General features: G+C 47.3%; 1 protein-coding gene across 1 annotated transcript; it reads right to left on the bottom strand.

The window, feature by feature from the left end:
• Positions 1-4,512: 4,512 nt before the first annotated feature.
• CFAP107 (cilia and flagella associated protein 107) lies at positions 4,513-16,550 on the bottom strand. The gene is made up of 4 exons (XM_003481965.5): positions 16,193-16,550; positions 9,865-9,978; positions 6,112-6,289; positions 4,513-4,892 (listed from the first exon to the last, which is right to left on the bottom strand). The coding sequence occupies exons 1-4, from the start codon at positions 16,304-16,306 to the stop codon at positions 4,708-4,710; spliced, it is 591 nt and encodes a 196-aa protein (XP_003482013.3). The 5' UTR covers positions 16,307-16,550; the 3' UTR covers positions 4,513-4,707.
• Positions 16,551-16,836: the final 286 nt, after the last annotated feature.

Below are 16,836 nucleotides of genomic sequence, written 5' to 3'. Positions count from 1 at the left end.
TTTGTGAGCAGGGTTTTGACACGACATGATGCATATTTCCCTGGTCGCTGTTGGACCCTGCTGGGGAGTTAACAAGGAAGCAGGGACACCAGCAGAAAACCCTTCCATGCTCCTGGCATCTGGAAACAGTTTTGTGCACATCCTGGAGGCACACTCAGCAGCACTTGGCTTTCAGAGTGACAGTGAGGCAGCAGGGTAAGGCAGGGTTCCAGGAACCTCCTAGACCTTGATTGCGACTTCCTGAGACTGAGAGGAAAGGGAAAGAAATACATATGAAAAAGAAAGTGAGGGGTCTGTTGGGCCATTTTAGATTTCAGGTGATTACATCATTGAACGAAAGAAAAATCGAGTACAGAATAGCACATGCCATATAACTGTACTTATACAAAAGTCAAGAGCAATTGGCAAATGATTCCCATGGACTTTGTATTCTACATCTGGGGTTGCAGGATTGTGGGGTACAATGGCCATTCTAGCCCCAGCGATATCAAAGCCAGGCTTCTGACCAAGGTGAGTCTCAGGTCCAGAAGAGAAAAAGGTTGGGATTTCTCTTCCCACATCATCAGAGTCATTGTGAGTCAGGTCAGAGGCCATTTTGGGCGGTTTCCCTGTGTCAGAGGCTGCAGGGCGGCATCTCAAAAGCCAAATATGTCCCATAGACATCTTTCGGGATAATGTTTTTAAAAGTAAAATTCACAGCCAGAGGTTAAAAATTAAGTTTTATGGCAAAAGTTATTTTCCAATATTCCTTGAGGAAAAAGAAATATTAAAAAGAAAATGTTAAAAAAAAAAAAAAGAAAGAAAGAAAAGAAAGAAAGAAAATGTAGCAACACTGAAGCTACATTCCTAAAGGGCATTGCTGACATGAACTCAGAGGCTGCATCATTGACATGGGTCCCTTGACCTCCAAGTCTCCCTGGTTCCTGTCTGGAATCCTTCACTCTTCCCCTCCCCCTGCCATCCCCCGCCCCCGGGGCCCTGGGAGAGGTGGGGTTCCTGTCTCTTGGAGGAAGATGCCAGACAGTTTACCTTGAGGCTTGAGGCTGCAGTGGGCAGTGGGTGGGAAGATCCCAGGGTGAGAGCTGGGAACTTGGGTTTCAGGAACCACATGCAGTCCAGCTTCTCCTTCTGCAGTGGCTGTGCGAGTCCAAGTTCAGAGAAAACCAAATCCAGCGTGAAAGCCAGATTCAGGAGTAACAGGGGCACCTACAGTGCCCCTGGAACCTTAGAAACCCTTCCTTTCCCAAACAAAGAACCTGAGCCCAGGGCATGAAGTGAGCTGTCAAGAAGGTAATGTCTGGCTGGAACTGGGACCTCAGAGTGAACCCCAAAGGGTTGCAGGTCAATAGGGCTTAGCCTTCCAATTCGGGCATGAATTCTCTGAGCATCCGTACACCTACATTCACCAACAGGCCCCAGATGTTTTCAAACAAACAAACAAAAAACCCAGAAAATCCCTGGGTGTGGAAATCTGATTCTGATTTATGTTTACATCTGCTCCCTTGGCCAGAGAATCCCTGAACCTGAAGCTAGAGCCACCAATAAATAATTGTCAAATTGGCCACTAGGGGGCAGGCTTGTCCCAGCCAATGGGCTCAACTCCAGGTGAGTGCATCCAAGCTTGACTCCTACCTTGCTGGGTTCCACAGTCAAGCCATAGCTTCTTGGCAGGGGAAAGCGCTGGCACGTGAGTGGACCCTGCCTCAGGTCTGCATCATCTGATGTGGCTTTGGCTGTTTTCTTGATTATGCTTCTGGTCTTTGAATGTCAAACAGCCCTGCCATTTATGGAGGATTTATTCTACACCAAGTTCTGGGCTCAGTGTTTTATCTGAGTTAGAGATTATATGGATTCAGTAGCAGAAAAGAGGTAGATTCATCGAAGGACAGCAACTTCTTCCAAGTCACCCAGCCCTGTCAGTGGTGGAAGTGGAAGCTCTGTTCATCAGTGCTCTTGAATATTGCACTATGCCGTGCCAGCACCTGGCAGTGTGCTGCCCTTTTTAACTTTGTAATGAAATTCTGGCATCATGGGCTCTCTTGCTGGAGGAAGCCTGAGAGAGGGTGAGGTCCAGATGTTTACCACATGATTTTCCCTGCAGAATCTGTTATTCCAAAAATTGCTCAGGGTGTGTCCGTCATGGCTCAGCAGTAATGAACCTGACTAGCATCCCTGAGGACGGGGGTTCGATCCCTGGCCTCACTCAGTGGGTTAAGGATCCGGTGTTGCCATGAACTCTGGTGTAGGCTGCAGATGAGGATCAGATCCCGCGTTGCTGTGGCTGTGGTGTGGGCTGGCAGCTGCAGCTCTGATTCAACCCTTAGCCTGGGAACCTCCATATCATGTGGGTGATGCCCTAAAAAGAAAAAAATTGATCAGATAAAATAAAAGTGGATTAGCTCCACCTACTGCAGTGGTGCCCAGCATGAGCATCCCTGAGAACTTGTTAGAAATGTGTTTCTTCAGCCCCACCCAGACCTGCTGATCCAGAAACACAGAGCCTGGGGCCAATGTCTGTGTTTTGATAAGCATCTCTTGGGACTTCCCTTTTGTGCATTGGGTTAAGGATCCCGCGTTTTCGCTGCAGTGGCTCAGCTCGCTGCTCAGGAACTGCCTCGGGTGTGGCCAAAAATAAAAAGCATCTCTTGGAGTTCCCATCGTGGCGCAGTGGTTAACGAATCCGACTAGGAACCATGAGGTTGCGGGTTCGGTCCCTGCCCTTGCCCAGTGGGTTAATGATCCGGCGTTGCCGTGAGCTGTGGTGTAGGTTGCAGATGTGGCTCGGATCCCGCGTTGCTGTGGCTCTGGCGTAGGCCGGTGGCTACAGCTCCGATTAGACCCCTAGCCTGGGAACCTCCATATGCCGCGGGAGCGGCCCAAGAAATAGCAACAAAAAAAAAAAAAAAAAAAAAAAAAAGACAAAAAAAAAAAATAAATAAATAAAAAAAATAAAAATAAAAAGCATCTCTTTCCATCTCCTGCTACTCCCACCAGCAATTCTGAAGCTCCTCACCTTTGAAAGTCCAGGTGAAACAAGGATGCCAGAAAAAGACCTTCAGCATCTCCATTCCTCCCACCTTCTCTCTCCTTTAGAGAAGGTAAGAAAATCCTCCCTTGGCTGGGCCACTCCTTTTGGTTGGGGAGCCCAGCTGTTCATCTGGTAGCAAAGTTTAGTCTGACATTGAACACTTAGTAATCCAGCTCAAGAAATTCTGGGCCCTGCTGTGTTAACAGTCACTTTTCAGACTGTGTGTCCATGTGTGTAAGCTCCCAGAGTGCTGACCAGGTGTGGGCAGCCAGAGGTCCTGGGATCGATGCCAGCCATTGTACCTCCACTTTCTCAATAGCCTGGAAAGGACTAGAAGGATTGAGGGTTAAGTGATGGAACCTGTGTTGAGCACAGAGAACTCCCGCCTGGCATGCAGGCTCCAGATGAAAAGATCCACATCCCTCATCCCTGGCACCTGGAAATACGTTCATTTATATTCAAAAGGAACTCTGTGGTTGTGATGGAGGGTTTTCATATGGGGTGGGGATTGTGCTGTTTTATCCAGGGGGCTGATGTAAGCACAAGGGTCCTTGTAGAGGGAGACAGAGGGAAAGGAACGTACCCTGATGCTGGCTCTGGAAGTAGAGGAAGGGGCCACGAGCCAAGGAATGTAGGTGCCCCCTGGAAGCTGGAAAGGCAAGGAAATAATTCACCCCTAGAGCCTCCAGGAGGAATAGGGCCCCAGGATCCCCTCTGGTCATGTCACCACTAGAGCAGTAGGGGAACAAGCTTGTGTTACTTGTAAGACACTAAGTTTGTGGTATTTGCGACAGCAGCAATAAGACCTAATACAGCATTGTTCTGGGCCTTTAACAAACCTGCCAAATTTCTTCCCAAGTCAGAGGTGACACAAGCCATTCTTGCAGCCTGAGCCACCCTATCCTCCCTTCCACCTGTTCTGACACCTGGCTCATCCCTCTTAGAATTCTGACCTCAGCTTACATGTCCTCTTTCCTGACTAGGTCATGTCTGCATGGCCCCCTACTGCTCTTTCATGCACCCATTTATTTAATAACATTCTCAGGGATCCCCCTCATGACCCACTGGCCAAGTTCCCCACATCTGTAAGCCCATCCCCAACATCATGCTGTCCTATCAGTATTTGTTCAGCGTCCCTTTCCCGCTGGACTGAAGGCTCTGAAGCCAGAGCCTGGCTTGCTTATGGCTCAGTGGATGTGTGTAGGATGGACAGAGGACTGCAGGAGGTGTGAGGAGGTCAGCTGGCTCCACCCCAAGCTGTCACTTTGGTCTCCTACCACAACCTTCCTCTATTGCCCATTTATTTATCAGTTATTCATTCAACAAACATGGTACCTCCTGGAGGGGGGTACCAAGATGTGAGAACTTGGAGTCATGTGACTTCTCTGGGCCTCAGTTTCCCCTTGTGTGAAATGCGGGAACTCAGGGGTCCTTCCACCTTCTCCTAATGCTCAAGCCTCTCTTCTGCACACACATGGCACTCCTTGTGGCAAAGGGCTTTATTTGTGGGCTGGAAAAGAAAGGCATCTGTGAATTGGGAGGAGGTGCAGGAACCATAAAACACAGATCATGATTTGTGTTTGGGGATCCCAAGGGCCCCCAAGATGGGCTGGGTTAAAAACTCTGCAGGTGGAGTGGGTCTCCAGGTGATTCCCCCTGTGCTGGGTGGGTGGCAAGTCTCAGAAGCGTGGGACCGGCTGCAGGCGAGGGGGAGGCACCGGAATCGCATGCTCCCGCCGGGACATAGCACCTGACGGTGGTCTGGGGTAGGAGCAAGTGTACATGCTTTCCCTCAGGGTGGCCTCGGATGGTGGGAGCCATCGCTGCTTCAAGCGCTCATAGAGTCCGTAGTTTGTAGGCGGAGCTGCAAGACAAACCAGGGTCTGAGTGAACAGGGCTTCGTGGAGCAGGCCAGCCTTGACTAGGCAGAGGGAGGCAGGGCCCTGGAGGGCCTCCCGGGCCGCTGTACCAGGGAGCTGAGCAGGCAGGGCACTGGAGGGAGAGGCTTCAGGAGAGTTTTGGTTCTGCCGAGCCCTGATGCCTCGGGGTGCCGCTGCTCCCTATGTACTCAGGAGGGACCAGGCACTGCCAGAGGCCTTGACAAGTCAGCCCCATGACCTGACTGAGGGTGGCCGCATCAGCTCTCAGGCACCTAACTGTCTGACCCGAGGGCCAGGAACAGTGAGCCTGTGAGAACCATCTCCTGAGAAACCCTTGCAAAAGTCACGCATTGTGACAAGCAGCTCACTCTCTGCCACGTGTCCCTTTGCACTAAAAGGTAGAACTGCCACAAGATGCAAAGGATGGGGACAGTGTGAAATGTACCTCAGATCAAGGCACGCTCCTGGTAAATCTGATCAGTCTTGTTACTGCAGGAAGAACAAAATCCACATTCCCTCTCTTGGCCAGTGAGCCCCTATGTGGACTTCCTCCACCCCTGCCTTGCAGCTTTTTCACTCGCCATCACCTCCTCTGGAATGCTCTCTCTGCCAATTCCTGCATGGCCCCCTCTTTCCCAACTCTGCTCTCTCCTCCAGAAAATTATCCTAAAGGAGATTCAACATACCCACTTCATTTTCTCTCCATCACCCGTTTTCTTTACTTCATCCCACATACCCCAGTCCAGCATGATGGTATTTACTGGATCTTTGGTTATGTTATTCATTAATGGGGTTTTCTCTGTGTCCCATCCCCCCGGGATGTCAACTCTCTGAGGGCAGGAATTCCTCCCTCTTTGTCGCTGCTATGGCTCCAGGTGCTGCAATAGGGCAATACTCAGTATTTATGGAATGGATGACTGTTGTGAGCATGTGTGATGTTCTCCCCATCACCTGTGCTCCAGGTAAACACCCTGCTGCAGGTGAGGGCTTCGTCACACAGCGACATCCTCCAGTGTCACAGGGAGAGGGCAGGTGGCCTGGAGGGCAAATAGGGCTCTTCCCCTATCTTCTCATTCTCATGTTGAGCTGCGGCCAGGGTCACCTGCATGGGTCCTCCCGCATAAGGCAGGCCAATCTCAGCCCTTTGTGGTTATGGATCCCTTAGAGCCCAAGGCAGGGGGCAATGAGGGATTATAAAAATACCAAGCAGGGGGAAGTCGGCTTTCTCTGGGAGCCACAGCAACTTATGTTTATTCCACGTGCGGAGGAGGGGTAGGCCCGGGTTATAGTTGTGCCGGTTGTAATGGTCATCATAGGTGCTGATCAGATGGTGGTGCGAGGGCTCCTGGTGGTGGGTGATCAGGTGTTTGTACGGGAGCCCCTACAAGGACAAACACAGTGCACATGTCAGTGGCCCAAGCCAGGCATCTACCTGGCTGTGGATGGAGGCAGAAACTGCTCCCCATGGAGGACTATGATGCTGATGGAGAGGGGGTCTCCACTGGGGGTCTCCATGGGGGTGCGACTGCCTCAGCCAATGGGAGACATGCTGATCAGTCTTACCCTGACCCACCTCCCAGCTCAGCTGCAGTCAGTTCCCGCTCTGTATGAGCGGCCCCCAGCCTACGCCAACTCAACTCATTCCTAGAATGAGCTATGGGGACACATTAGAATGACAGCCAGGACACCCAGCGGAACAGGAAGAGTCCAAGCCACCTCACTGCGTGCCCTCGTGTGCTGTCATTACCTCCCTTGATTTGTCTCAAGTCTCACCCATCCAAGTGCCTGTTTCCATGGCAAGTGAAAGGGGCTGAATACGGAGCCCCATGTCTGCACTGTCTATTTCAATCCATTACTGTGGGAAGAGTCAGAGAATGCTCCATAAATTGCCTTCCCCTGCAAAGGATTTATGGCTCCCCCAGCTGGAAGCTCAGGGAGTGATTTCTTTGGTGGGGAGTTATTTACAGGGAGAAGAAAGTTGAGTTCTCCTGACTCTGGGACACTTGCCTGATTCAGTGCTTTTCCTAAGAAAATCTTTTGGCGCTGGAAGGGAGTCCTAGGGGACTGGGCTGATTTACAGGGGAGGATAATGTGGATTTCCATGCTCGCCCTCTTGTCTGGAGCAGGACGGGGAGATCTGTGTCTGCTCTGGCCCCCAAACACTGACTGCACCCAATATTTCACGTGGCAGTCCTATAGATCAGTCAGATCACAATGCTGGAGGGAGACGAGGGGGATGGGCACGGATATCAAGAAGGGTTCCCAAAAGCCACATCACCGGGTGTCCGGAGTATATTTCCAAGGTCAGGGAAAGCAAGTTGGAGGGGTTCCCACCAACCACAGGATGTTCTGAGGAGGCAACACAGCAGGGAAAAAAAGAGAGGCCAAGAGGGATTTTCTTGCTGTTTCTCTTGGTTTGGGGCACAGCTCTGCTGTCTTGACCGTGTACACAGGATTTGGGTTTTGATCAGGAATGGTAAGCCGACAGCCCTTGGAAGAAGAGTGTGTTACTGACAATGCCCAAGAGAAGGGGGCAGGGCACATCACACAGGGCCACAGGGTAAGCCCCAGGGTCCATCAGGAGGCAGGAATGGAAAGAGAGAGTGTCCCTGAACCTTCGTTGTGCTTTCCAACAAAGGCGTGGGCAAGGCAGGGTAGGCAAGTTTGAGAAGTGTAGGGCTGCACCGTTTGAACACTTTCAGCAGGCTCTGGATCACAGACTGTCTCTGGTCATTGGTACCTGGCCCTGGAGTGACTTAGGGCCGGAGAATGTTGGCCAAGTATGGGAGATAAAGGAGGTGGTTGGAAAAATGGGCTCTCGACTGGTTGGTGTGCATCTGAGAGGGATGATGGTGGATGAGTTATTTATTGTCCCTAGGAATTAGCTAGCCCTGCCATGGGAAGGCTCTCCAGGATTAGCAAGGCCCCTACAACATCAAAGTAGCATAAAATACAGACAATAAAAAGCAGGACTAACACACCTGCCTAGGGGATGAAAAACCCCATCTACCCATGGTCAATTTGAAGAGTAGATGCAGCGTTTGCTTAAGAAGGGAGTTCCTGTTGTGGTGCAGCGGAAATTAATCCAACTAGTATCCATGAGGATGCATGCTTGATCCCTGGCCTCGCTCCGTGGGTCAGGGGATCCTGCATTGCAGTGAGCTGTGATGTAGGCTAATAGGAATAGCTTTGATTTGACCCTGATTTGACCCCTAACCTGGTAACTTCTTATGCCATGGGAGTGGCCCTAAATACAAGCAAAAAAAAAAAAGAAGGGAGAAGGCTGAAGTGGGGTGAGAAGAAAGGAAAGCCATCCCAAGAGGGAAGCACAGGATGCAACACACAGAAGAGGTGGCAGAACAGAGGCAGCGTGCGGAAGTGCTGCTGTGCCCAGGGTCCTCTGCACACAAACAGACTATTTGAACAGAGTCCCTAGGAACAAATATCCAATTGATTGATTCTATGTTTTGTGCATGTCAGAGGAGGTATCTTCATTTTAACTAAGGTTATCCTTTCATCAGGTTTGTGATGGGCCAACAAAAGTCTTCAAGAAAGGGCACCTAACGTGTGTTGAGAGCCAGGCTAAATGTCTCATATGCACTGATGGCTGGGGCCTCGGAGTCCCAGGGTGTGAGTTCTAATTTTGCTTTCCTTGTATTGAAATGCATTTGCATGTTTGCTGAACACTGATGCTAATGGTTCGCAGCCCCAGAGCATCAGCATGGTCTGAGGATGCCAGTGTGACCCAGAGATGACAGCACCGTCCAGGGTTGCCAGTGTGGTCCAGGGATGCCAGCACAGAACTGAGAAGCGGCACTGTTTTCCCTGACATGAATCCCCAAATGTGTAAGATGAAGAGTCAACACCAGCGAGTGATAAAGAGGAATCTGAGGAGACTCCTGGATTGATTTCTTGATTTGTCAGGCAGCCCCCAGCCTAGACCCTGACCAACATGCTACACGACTTCAGACAGGACACTCACCCACCGGCAACTTTTACCTGAAAACGAGAGTGCTGAGCTGGACAACCCCTTGGGTCCCTTCCAGCTCTAAAGTCCTCCATCCTGACCAATGTCCATCCCTCATTCCATGTCTTCCTGCACCCACCCTGAATTTGGGCAGAGGTAGAGTTATGTGGGGTGAGAGTAGGGGGGACAGAAATCACCTCTATGAGCAGCGGGCTGGCAAAAAGAAGCAATTTGGGGGAACACCCAAAGCGTAGAAGGGACATGGCTCAGCTGTGCTGCCCGTGGAAGAGCGCCTACAAGCTTACTCTCCTCAAGCTGAGCCTGGTAAGCAGTACCCACAAGGACTGATACAGGAGGAGGCTCTCTCTCCTCTTGCTGCAAAACCAGGATCTCTGCGCTTCCGACACACCTCTCATGTAATTTAATGAATGTCTTGAACGCCTGGTCTTGGGCGTCGGAGGTGTGCTCTGAGTGCCCTGCTCCTCCCTGGAAAAACTGGGAAGCCTGAAACACAACCACACACACACAAACAAGCCTCTAACCAGTGAAAGCGTGCTGACCGGTCCTTTACTTTTCATACAGAAGAACGGGAAGCTTATGCATAGACAATGCACACACTGTCCATATCTCCACTGCTTACTACTGGGGTACCTTGCGTGACGCCCAACTACATTCACCTTAGCACTTACCTTTGTCTGTTTGTTTCCCCACATCCTTTGCCTGTATCCTATCGGAAGAGTGTGGAAATGGGGGAAATGGTGCAGGGAAGTGCTGGGATGTGGGAGAAGGGGAACTTTACCAGCTCCAGATTAGAGGGACATCTGCTCATCCAGGAAATAAGGGTAAATGATACCGGCAGTCCCTTGGCTGGGGAAGGTATTAACGAGACCACTCCTGTGTTCCCAAGGAGGAGCTGGGCCTGGAAGAGTCTGGCTGTTGGAGTGCTGGGAGGAACCCAGGCCTGAGTGTGGGGCCCCGAGCCCTCTTACCTCAACTCTCCTCTTGCTGTACCACCTGGAGATCTGGTCGGGTCTGTGGCCTGGGAAGGGAACGTACTCTTTTCTGTAAATGCTCTGGGGGGTCTTCTCAGTGGCTTTAGTGAACTGGAAGAGACCAAATATTCAGGACTGTTTCTGTGATGCCTCTTCTCAAACTTCTACTGCATCCCCTCAGCTCCCGGCCGCTGGAAGCTGGACAGAGTGAGGGTAAATAAGAACACCAGCGCATCCCGAGCAACCCAGGCTCAACTCCCTGACCCCAACCCTCCCTTTCAGTACTTGGAAAGGAGTGTGTTCAGGAACTTGGCACCCCTCCCTCCAAGACCCCTCGGAAAAGCTGTTTTGGTGCCATGTGACCACGTGTCAGGTGTGCACCTGTTCCCTTCTCCTCTCTCCGTGCTCCTCCCTCCTGCTTGCCTTCTCCCTTTCTTTTCCCCTTTACTCCTCACTCTTTCCCAATGTACTCCTTCTTTCCCCTATTAGATTACATTTTTGGTTGATTTTTTAAAATTCCTTACCATCAAATATGCCAAATAGAATTAGCCATTTAAATCATTTTTCAGTGTACAGTTTGTTCAGTGGCATTAAGCACATTCTCACTATTGTACAACCATCATCAACCATCCTTTCCAGAACTTTTTCATCTTCTCAAACAGAAACTCTGTTCCCGTTAAGCAACAGTTTCCCATTCATTCTTCACTAGATTCTTTCTGCCTTTCAGCTACTGTGAATAATGCTGCTAAGAACATGAATGTGCAAATATCTCCTCTTTTCAAGACCCTGTTTTCATTCTGTTGGTAGTGTTGATGGTATTCTGTGATGTATAAAATTTTTGATTTTGGTGATTCCAGTATATCTTTTTTTCTTTTTTGCTTTTTAGTGCTGCATCTGCGACATATGAAGGTTCCCAGACTAGGGGTCGAATCAGAGCTGTACCTGGGGGCCACAGCCACAGCCACAGCAGCGTGGGATTCGAGCTGCATCTCTGATCTACACCACAGCTCACGGCAACGCCAGATCCTTAACCCACTGAGTGAGGCCAGGGATCGATGGAACCTACATCCTCGTGAATCCTAGCTGGGTTTGTTAACCGCTGAGCCTCAAAGGGAACTCCTCCAATTTATCTATTTTTTCTTTTGCTGCCTGTGTTTTTTATTGTCACATCCAAGAAATCACTGCCAAATTCATATGTCATGAAACTTTTTCCATATGTTTGCTTTTAAGAGTTTTATAGTTTTAAGTCTTACATCTAGGTCTTTGATCCCTTTTGAATTAATTTTTTTTTTTTTGTCTTTTTGCCATTTTCTTGGGCCGCTTCAGCGGCATATGGAGGTTCCCAGGCTAGGGGTCAAATCGGAGCTGTAGCCGCCGGCCTATACCAGAGCCACAGCAACTCGGGATCCAAGCCGCGTCTGCAACCTACACCACAGCTCACGGCAACGCCAGATCCTTAACCCACTGAGCAAGGCCAGGGACCGAACCCGCAACCTCATGGTTCCTAGTTGGATTCGTTAACCACTGCGCCATGATGGGAACTCCTGAATTAATTTTTGTATGTGGTGCAAGGTATGGGTCCAACTGCCTTCTTTTGGACAAGTATGATATTTGCCGAGGGCATTTCATATATGGTCTTTACTAAGTTAAAGTAGTTAAATGCTAAGTAGAATTTACCAGTGAAGCCACATAGTCCTGGGCTTTTATTTGGGGGAGGTTTTTGATTATGGATTTAATTTCCTCACTAGTTATAGGTCTATTCATATTTTCTATTTTTTCATAAACTTTTCTTCAATACACACTTTGGTTCTTGCAATTTTTTTTTTTTTACTTAAAGTCTATTTTTTATGTCAGTAGAGTCACTCCATTCTCTTTCGGTTAGTATTTGCAGGAGATGTCTCTTTCTCTCCTTTCCTTTTAACCTTTACACGTCCTTAGATTTAAAGGCAGCCTCATAGATAGCATATGGGTGAATCTAGGACTTTTTTCCCTAATCTGCCAAAATCTATGCCTTTTGATGAGTATTTAACCTATTTACATTTAAAAAAATTACTGTGGCTTCCTTTTGCCATATTGTTATTTGTTTCCTTTTTTGTCTTATAGGGCTTTTTGTCCCTCATTTTCTCCATTATCACTGTCTTTCTTGGTGTTTAGTTGATTTTTTCGGTAGCAGCACATTTTTTTTTTTTTTTTGGTTCCTTTCTTATAGATTCTAGAGATATTTTCTTTGCAGTTATCGTGGGGATTACATATAACTTCTTAAATTCATAACAATCTATTTTAAATTGATACTGACTTAACTCCTTAATGAAAATTCTACTCCATTATACCTGCATCCTCTCCTGTTTTGTGTTACTGATGTGACAAATTACATCTTGATACACTGCACACCCATTAACGTGCTGTGTTAACTTGTTTTATGCAATCATTTTTTTAACCATGTAGAAAAGAGTGGAATTACAAAACAAAGCTACATTAATAATGCTTTTTATATTTGCCCGTGCATGTATATTTACCAGAGGGCCTTATATGTTCATGCGGTTTCAGGTTACTATCTAGCATTGTTCCATTTTCAACTTCAAGGGCTCTCCTTAGCATTTCTTATAGAGCAGATCCAGTGGTAATGAAGTCCCTCAGCTTTTGTTGATCTGGGTATGTTTTAACTTCTCCATTTTTGAAGGATAGTTTTGTTGGCTAATGCAGTCTCAGTTGATTAGCGGGTTTTTTTTTTTTTTTTTTTTTTTGAGCCCTTTAAATATATCACCCTACTATCTTTTTTTTTTTTTTTTTTGTCTTTTTGCCATTTCTTGGGCCACTCCTGCGGCATATGGAGGTTCCCGGGCTAGGGGTCGAATTGGAGCTGCAGCTGCCAGCCTACGCCAGAGCCATGGCAACGCAGTATCCGAGCCGCGTCTTCGACCTACACCACAGCTCACGGCAACACCGGATCCTTAACCCACTGAGCAAGGGCAGGGATCGAACCCTCAACCTCATGGTTCCTAGTTGGATTCGTTAACCACTGTGCCACGACGGGAACTCCCCTACTGCCTTTTTAAAATTTTTATTTTTATTTTTTTTGTCTTTTGTCTTTTTAGGGCCCCACTCGTGGCATATGGAGATTCCCAGGCTAGGGGTCAAATCAGAACTGTAGCTGCTGGTCTTTGCCACAGCCACAGCAATGCCACATCCGAGATGCGTCTGTGACCTATACAACATCTCATGGCAAGGCCAGATCTTTAACCCACTGAGGGAGGCCAGGGATGGAACCTGCCACCTCATGGTTACTAGTCGGGCTCGTTTTACCACTGAGCCACAACAGGAACTCCACCCCACTGCCTTTTGACCTGCAAAGTTTCTGCTGAGAAATTTAATGATACCCTTATTAGGGCTCCCTTTTATGTGATAAGTATTTTTCTCTTGCTGCTTTCAAGATTCTTTGTCTTTGACTTTCAACAATTTGATTATAATTGTCTCTGTGTGGGTCTCTTCGGGAATTTATTTTTTCTTTTTTTGTCTTTTTAAGGCTGCACCCTTGGCGTATGGTGGTTCCCAGGCTAGGGGTTGAATCGGAGCTGTACCTGCTGGCCTACACCACAGCCACAGCAACACAATATCCAAACCACTTCTGTGACCTACACCACAGCTCATAGCAATGCCAGATCCTTAACCCACTGAGCAAGGCCAGGGATCAAACCTGCATCCTCATGGATGCTAGTCAGTCATTTCCGCTGAGCCATGACAGGAACTCCCAGGAATTTCTTATTTGGACTCCACTCAGACTCTTGGATCTGTGTCTTTTCTTCCAGTTTGTGAAAGGTAACAGCCATTATTTTTTCAAGTAATCTCTCTGCCCTTTCTCACTCTCTTTTCTTTCTCATAATCTGTGTATTGGTCAACTTGATGGTTCCCTGTAAGACTTTGGGTTCATGTTCCTTTATCCTTTTTTTTTTTTTTCCTCTCTCTCTGGACTCAGTAATTTCAAATGATCTGCCTTCAAGTTCTCTGATTCTTTCCTCTTCCTGTCCAAGTTGAATGCCTCTAGTGAAATTTTTCAATTTAGTTATTTTATTTTTCACCTCCATCATGTTTGTTTTGTTCCTTTTTATAATTTCTATCTTTCATTAATATTCTCACTTCGCTCACATATCATTTTCCTGATTTCCTTTAGTTCTTTGTCCAGATTTTCTTTTTGATCTTTAACCATATTTAAGTTTTTTTTTTTAAGTTTTTGTCTAATACTCCTGCTGCCTGTATTTCTTCAGGGACTGTTTCTGCCACTTTATTTTCTTTCTTTGAGTAAGCCAGATTTTCCTATTTCTTTGCATGTCTTATTTTTTTTCTGTTATTGTAGAACATTGAGGATTTGGGAAAAAAAAAAAAAAACACAAAAAAACAGCCATCTCTCCTAGTCTTTGCAAACAAATTCCATTCAAGGAAAAATCTCCACTAAGTACCAGGGCATGTTCTAAGTCTTGAAATCAGCCAAGTATGAAGGTTTAAGTTCTTCTTGGAACATTTCAGACCAAGAGCATGCATCCTGCCTAGGCGTGTGTGTGTGTGTGTGTGTACACACACACTTTTTATTTCCCCTGTATACATGGATATGGCTACTTTAAAATGCCTTAATTTCCCAAGGCATCTCTCCTCAGCTTCTTTTCGGGGCCTTAGAGGTTCTGTGCCTTCTTTGCCTGTAATTCCCTGTCTCAGACATTTGCAAGTCTGTAGTCCCCTGGCAGCTTTCACTATCTGTGACCACTGCTGCTTTCTATAGCTTTTCCTAGCCTGAAATAGAAACAGTCCACTTTTCTCTGTCTGAGATCTGCATTAGGCAAAACAGAGACCAATCCATCAAGCAGCTTTCAGACAGGTTACAACGTTGCTCCATTTCCTCTGGACTGGGATCTGGGCCACTGCTTCCCCACACTGCACCATCACGTGCTGGGAAGGGAATGGAGAAAAGGTAACTAAAAATATCATGAGATTTCCAACCATTTTGAATGTGGCTTTTTCTAAATTGTGCATTTGATTTTTTTGCTATAGACCTTTGATTGTTTTCCAGAACACCTATATAGTCGTTTCAGTGTGGCTACAGTTGCTTTTTTAAGGTTTCCGTGGGAGAGCAAGGACCTGGAGCTTCTTAGTCTGCCATCTTTCTCACATCGCTCCAACTCTGCTCTTTCTCTCTCTCTCTCTTTTTAAGTGATTTTTATTTTTTCCATCATAGCTGGTTTACAGTGTTCTGTCAGTTTTCTAGGAGACAGCAAGGTGACCCAGTCACACATACATATTCACATTCTTTTTCTCACATTATCATGCTCCATCATAAGTGACAGGATATAGTTCCCAGTGCTACACAGCAGGATCTCATTGCTTATCCATTCCAAAGGCAATAGTTTGCATCTTTTCAACTCTGTTCTCTTTATGCAATCTCATCTAGGTGTAGCACCAGCCTGTAATATCCCTAGGTACTTCTTTGCCCACAGAAGCCTGAAGGGATTGCTCAGCCAGTCCTCCTGACCTTGAATTACACACACCTGATCTCCACATGCAGTCAGAGCTTAAACTGGCCACAAGCCACATCTGGCCACAGGGGTGGTAAATACTTGTGTTCCCCATGAAGACAACTTTTTTCCAGTTCTCAGAAGTCAGCACCAACCTTCTCCACACTTACACCGAAGCTGCCAATTCTATTCTCACTCTCTTTCCCTTGCCTATTTTCCAAGAAGACATGAGGATGTCTAGATATCCTTACAGATATTTAAGGGGGTCAGTCTTGATTTCCACGAATGAATGTATTCCATTTTAAGTCTGGCAGTTGAGGCAAAGTATTTTGTGATGGCCTTTAAATCACACGGGAACACCAAGAGCCCATTTGTTCTGTTCTGAAAGTGAAAACTGAAATGAACAGGTAGGGCAAGTTTGTGCGCCAGCTGCCAGGGAGCAACAGTTGATCCCTGGACATCATTGTTATGAGTATTAAGTCTACCTTGACAGCTAACACATTCTGGGGGAGCAGATGTTCTTCAAATCAAGGTGCAGCAGAATTAGGGACAGGGAACATCAGATGCCTCAGAACACTCCTCTGAATATACTACTGTGAGGCACAGCCATATTGACACCTGTGCTGTGATGTTTTCCAGATATAACAGGGACCTTGACAGTTGCTTGAATGTAACACCCCTATGTATAGCGTAGAGTTCCTGATGCCACTTTCCAAAGATGCAAGCACCTACGACCCTTGCTTTGGAAATAACAATGCCCTCACCCCTACCTCTCCCTACCTAGGTCTCCCTCTGAGCCCTCTGTCCACCTTCTCTTTTCTTACCTTCCTCCTCTCCTCCACCCAGTTTCCAGTGAGCACTCTGGTCGAATACTTGGTCTCAACCTTCCAGCTTGGAGTGGAGAATGACTGAGGGTTTACTGCCATGAAATACTGCATGGTAAGGACTTGCCCTGAGTTTCTTTGACTCGACACAGTTCAAGGTTTTGAGGATGGGGTGATGTTATATACGTGCTGAGTTTGGGGTGCCTTTTTTTTCTTTTTAGCAGTCCTGCCGTGTGGTAGAAGATGGCACCTGAAGTTAGTTATGCTAACTTCACAGCATAAAAGGGCCCTGAAAGTCCACTTTGAGCCTCCAGGGAGAGGTGACTTGATCTTGGATTCCTTATTGTTGACTGTCTCCATGGTGATAGACTCTAAGTATAAACACTCTCTTTAAGGGAGCAGCTGATTCTTCAGAAGCAAAATTGATTCCACAGAAGCAAATCAAGCCAACAAAGATCACCACCAAAGCAGGAGCCAGAAGGACTTGGTTTCTGTGTTGTCACCCCCTAGGAGTCATCATCCTTGCTGCATTTTCACAACCAGAATGAGTGGAGATGATCAGGTTCTACTATTTAATGAGTGATGCTGTGCTAGGCCCATGCTGACATGTTTACATGTATTCACCTATTTAATCCTCAAAGCAG

The sequence above is a fragment of the Sus scrofa genome, chromosome 6 (genome assembly GCF_054392235.1).
Source record: "Sus scrofa isolate SSC_HxYL_T2T_F1_AM1 chromosome 6, Sscrofa_HxYL_maternal_Yorkshire_Landrace_v2.0, whole genome shotgun sequence".
NCBI classification, from domain to species: Eukaryota; Metazoa; Chordata; class Mammalia; order Artiodactyla; family Suidae; genus Sus; species Sus scrofa.
This window is presented reverse-complemented; position numbering and strand designations above follow the sequence as displayed.

Bases quoted from the DNA above. Each gene is read 5' to 3' on its own strand.
- CFAP107 (XM_003481965.5), bottom strand. From the start codon at position 16,306: ATGCAGTATTTCATGGCAGTAAACCCTCAGTCATTCTCCACTCCAAGC. The intron at 9,979-16,192 runs GTAAGAAAAGAG...GGTCTCTTCCAG, and splicing joins GGGTGGAGGAGAGGAGGAAG to TTCACTAAAGCCACTGAGAA. The intron at 4,893-6,111 runs GTATTTTTATAA...TTTGTCTTGCAG, and splicing joins AGCCGACTTCCCCCTGCTTG to CTCCGCCTACAAACTACGGA.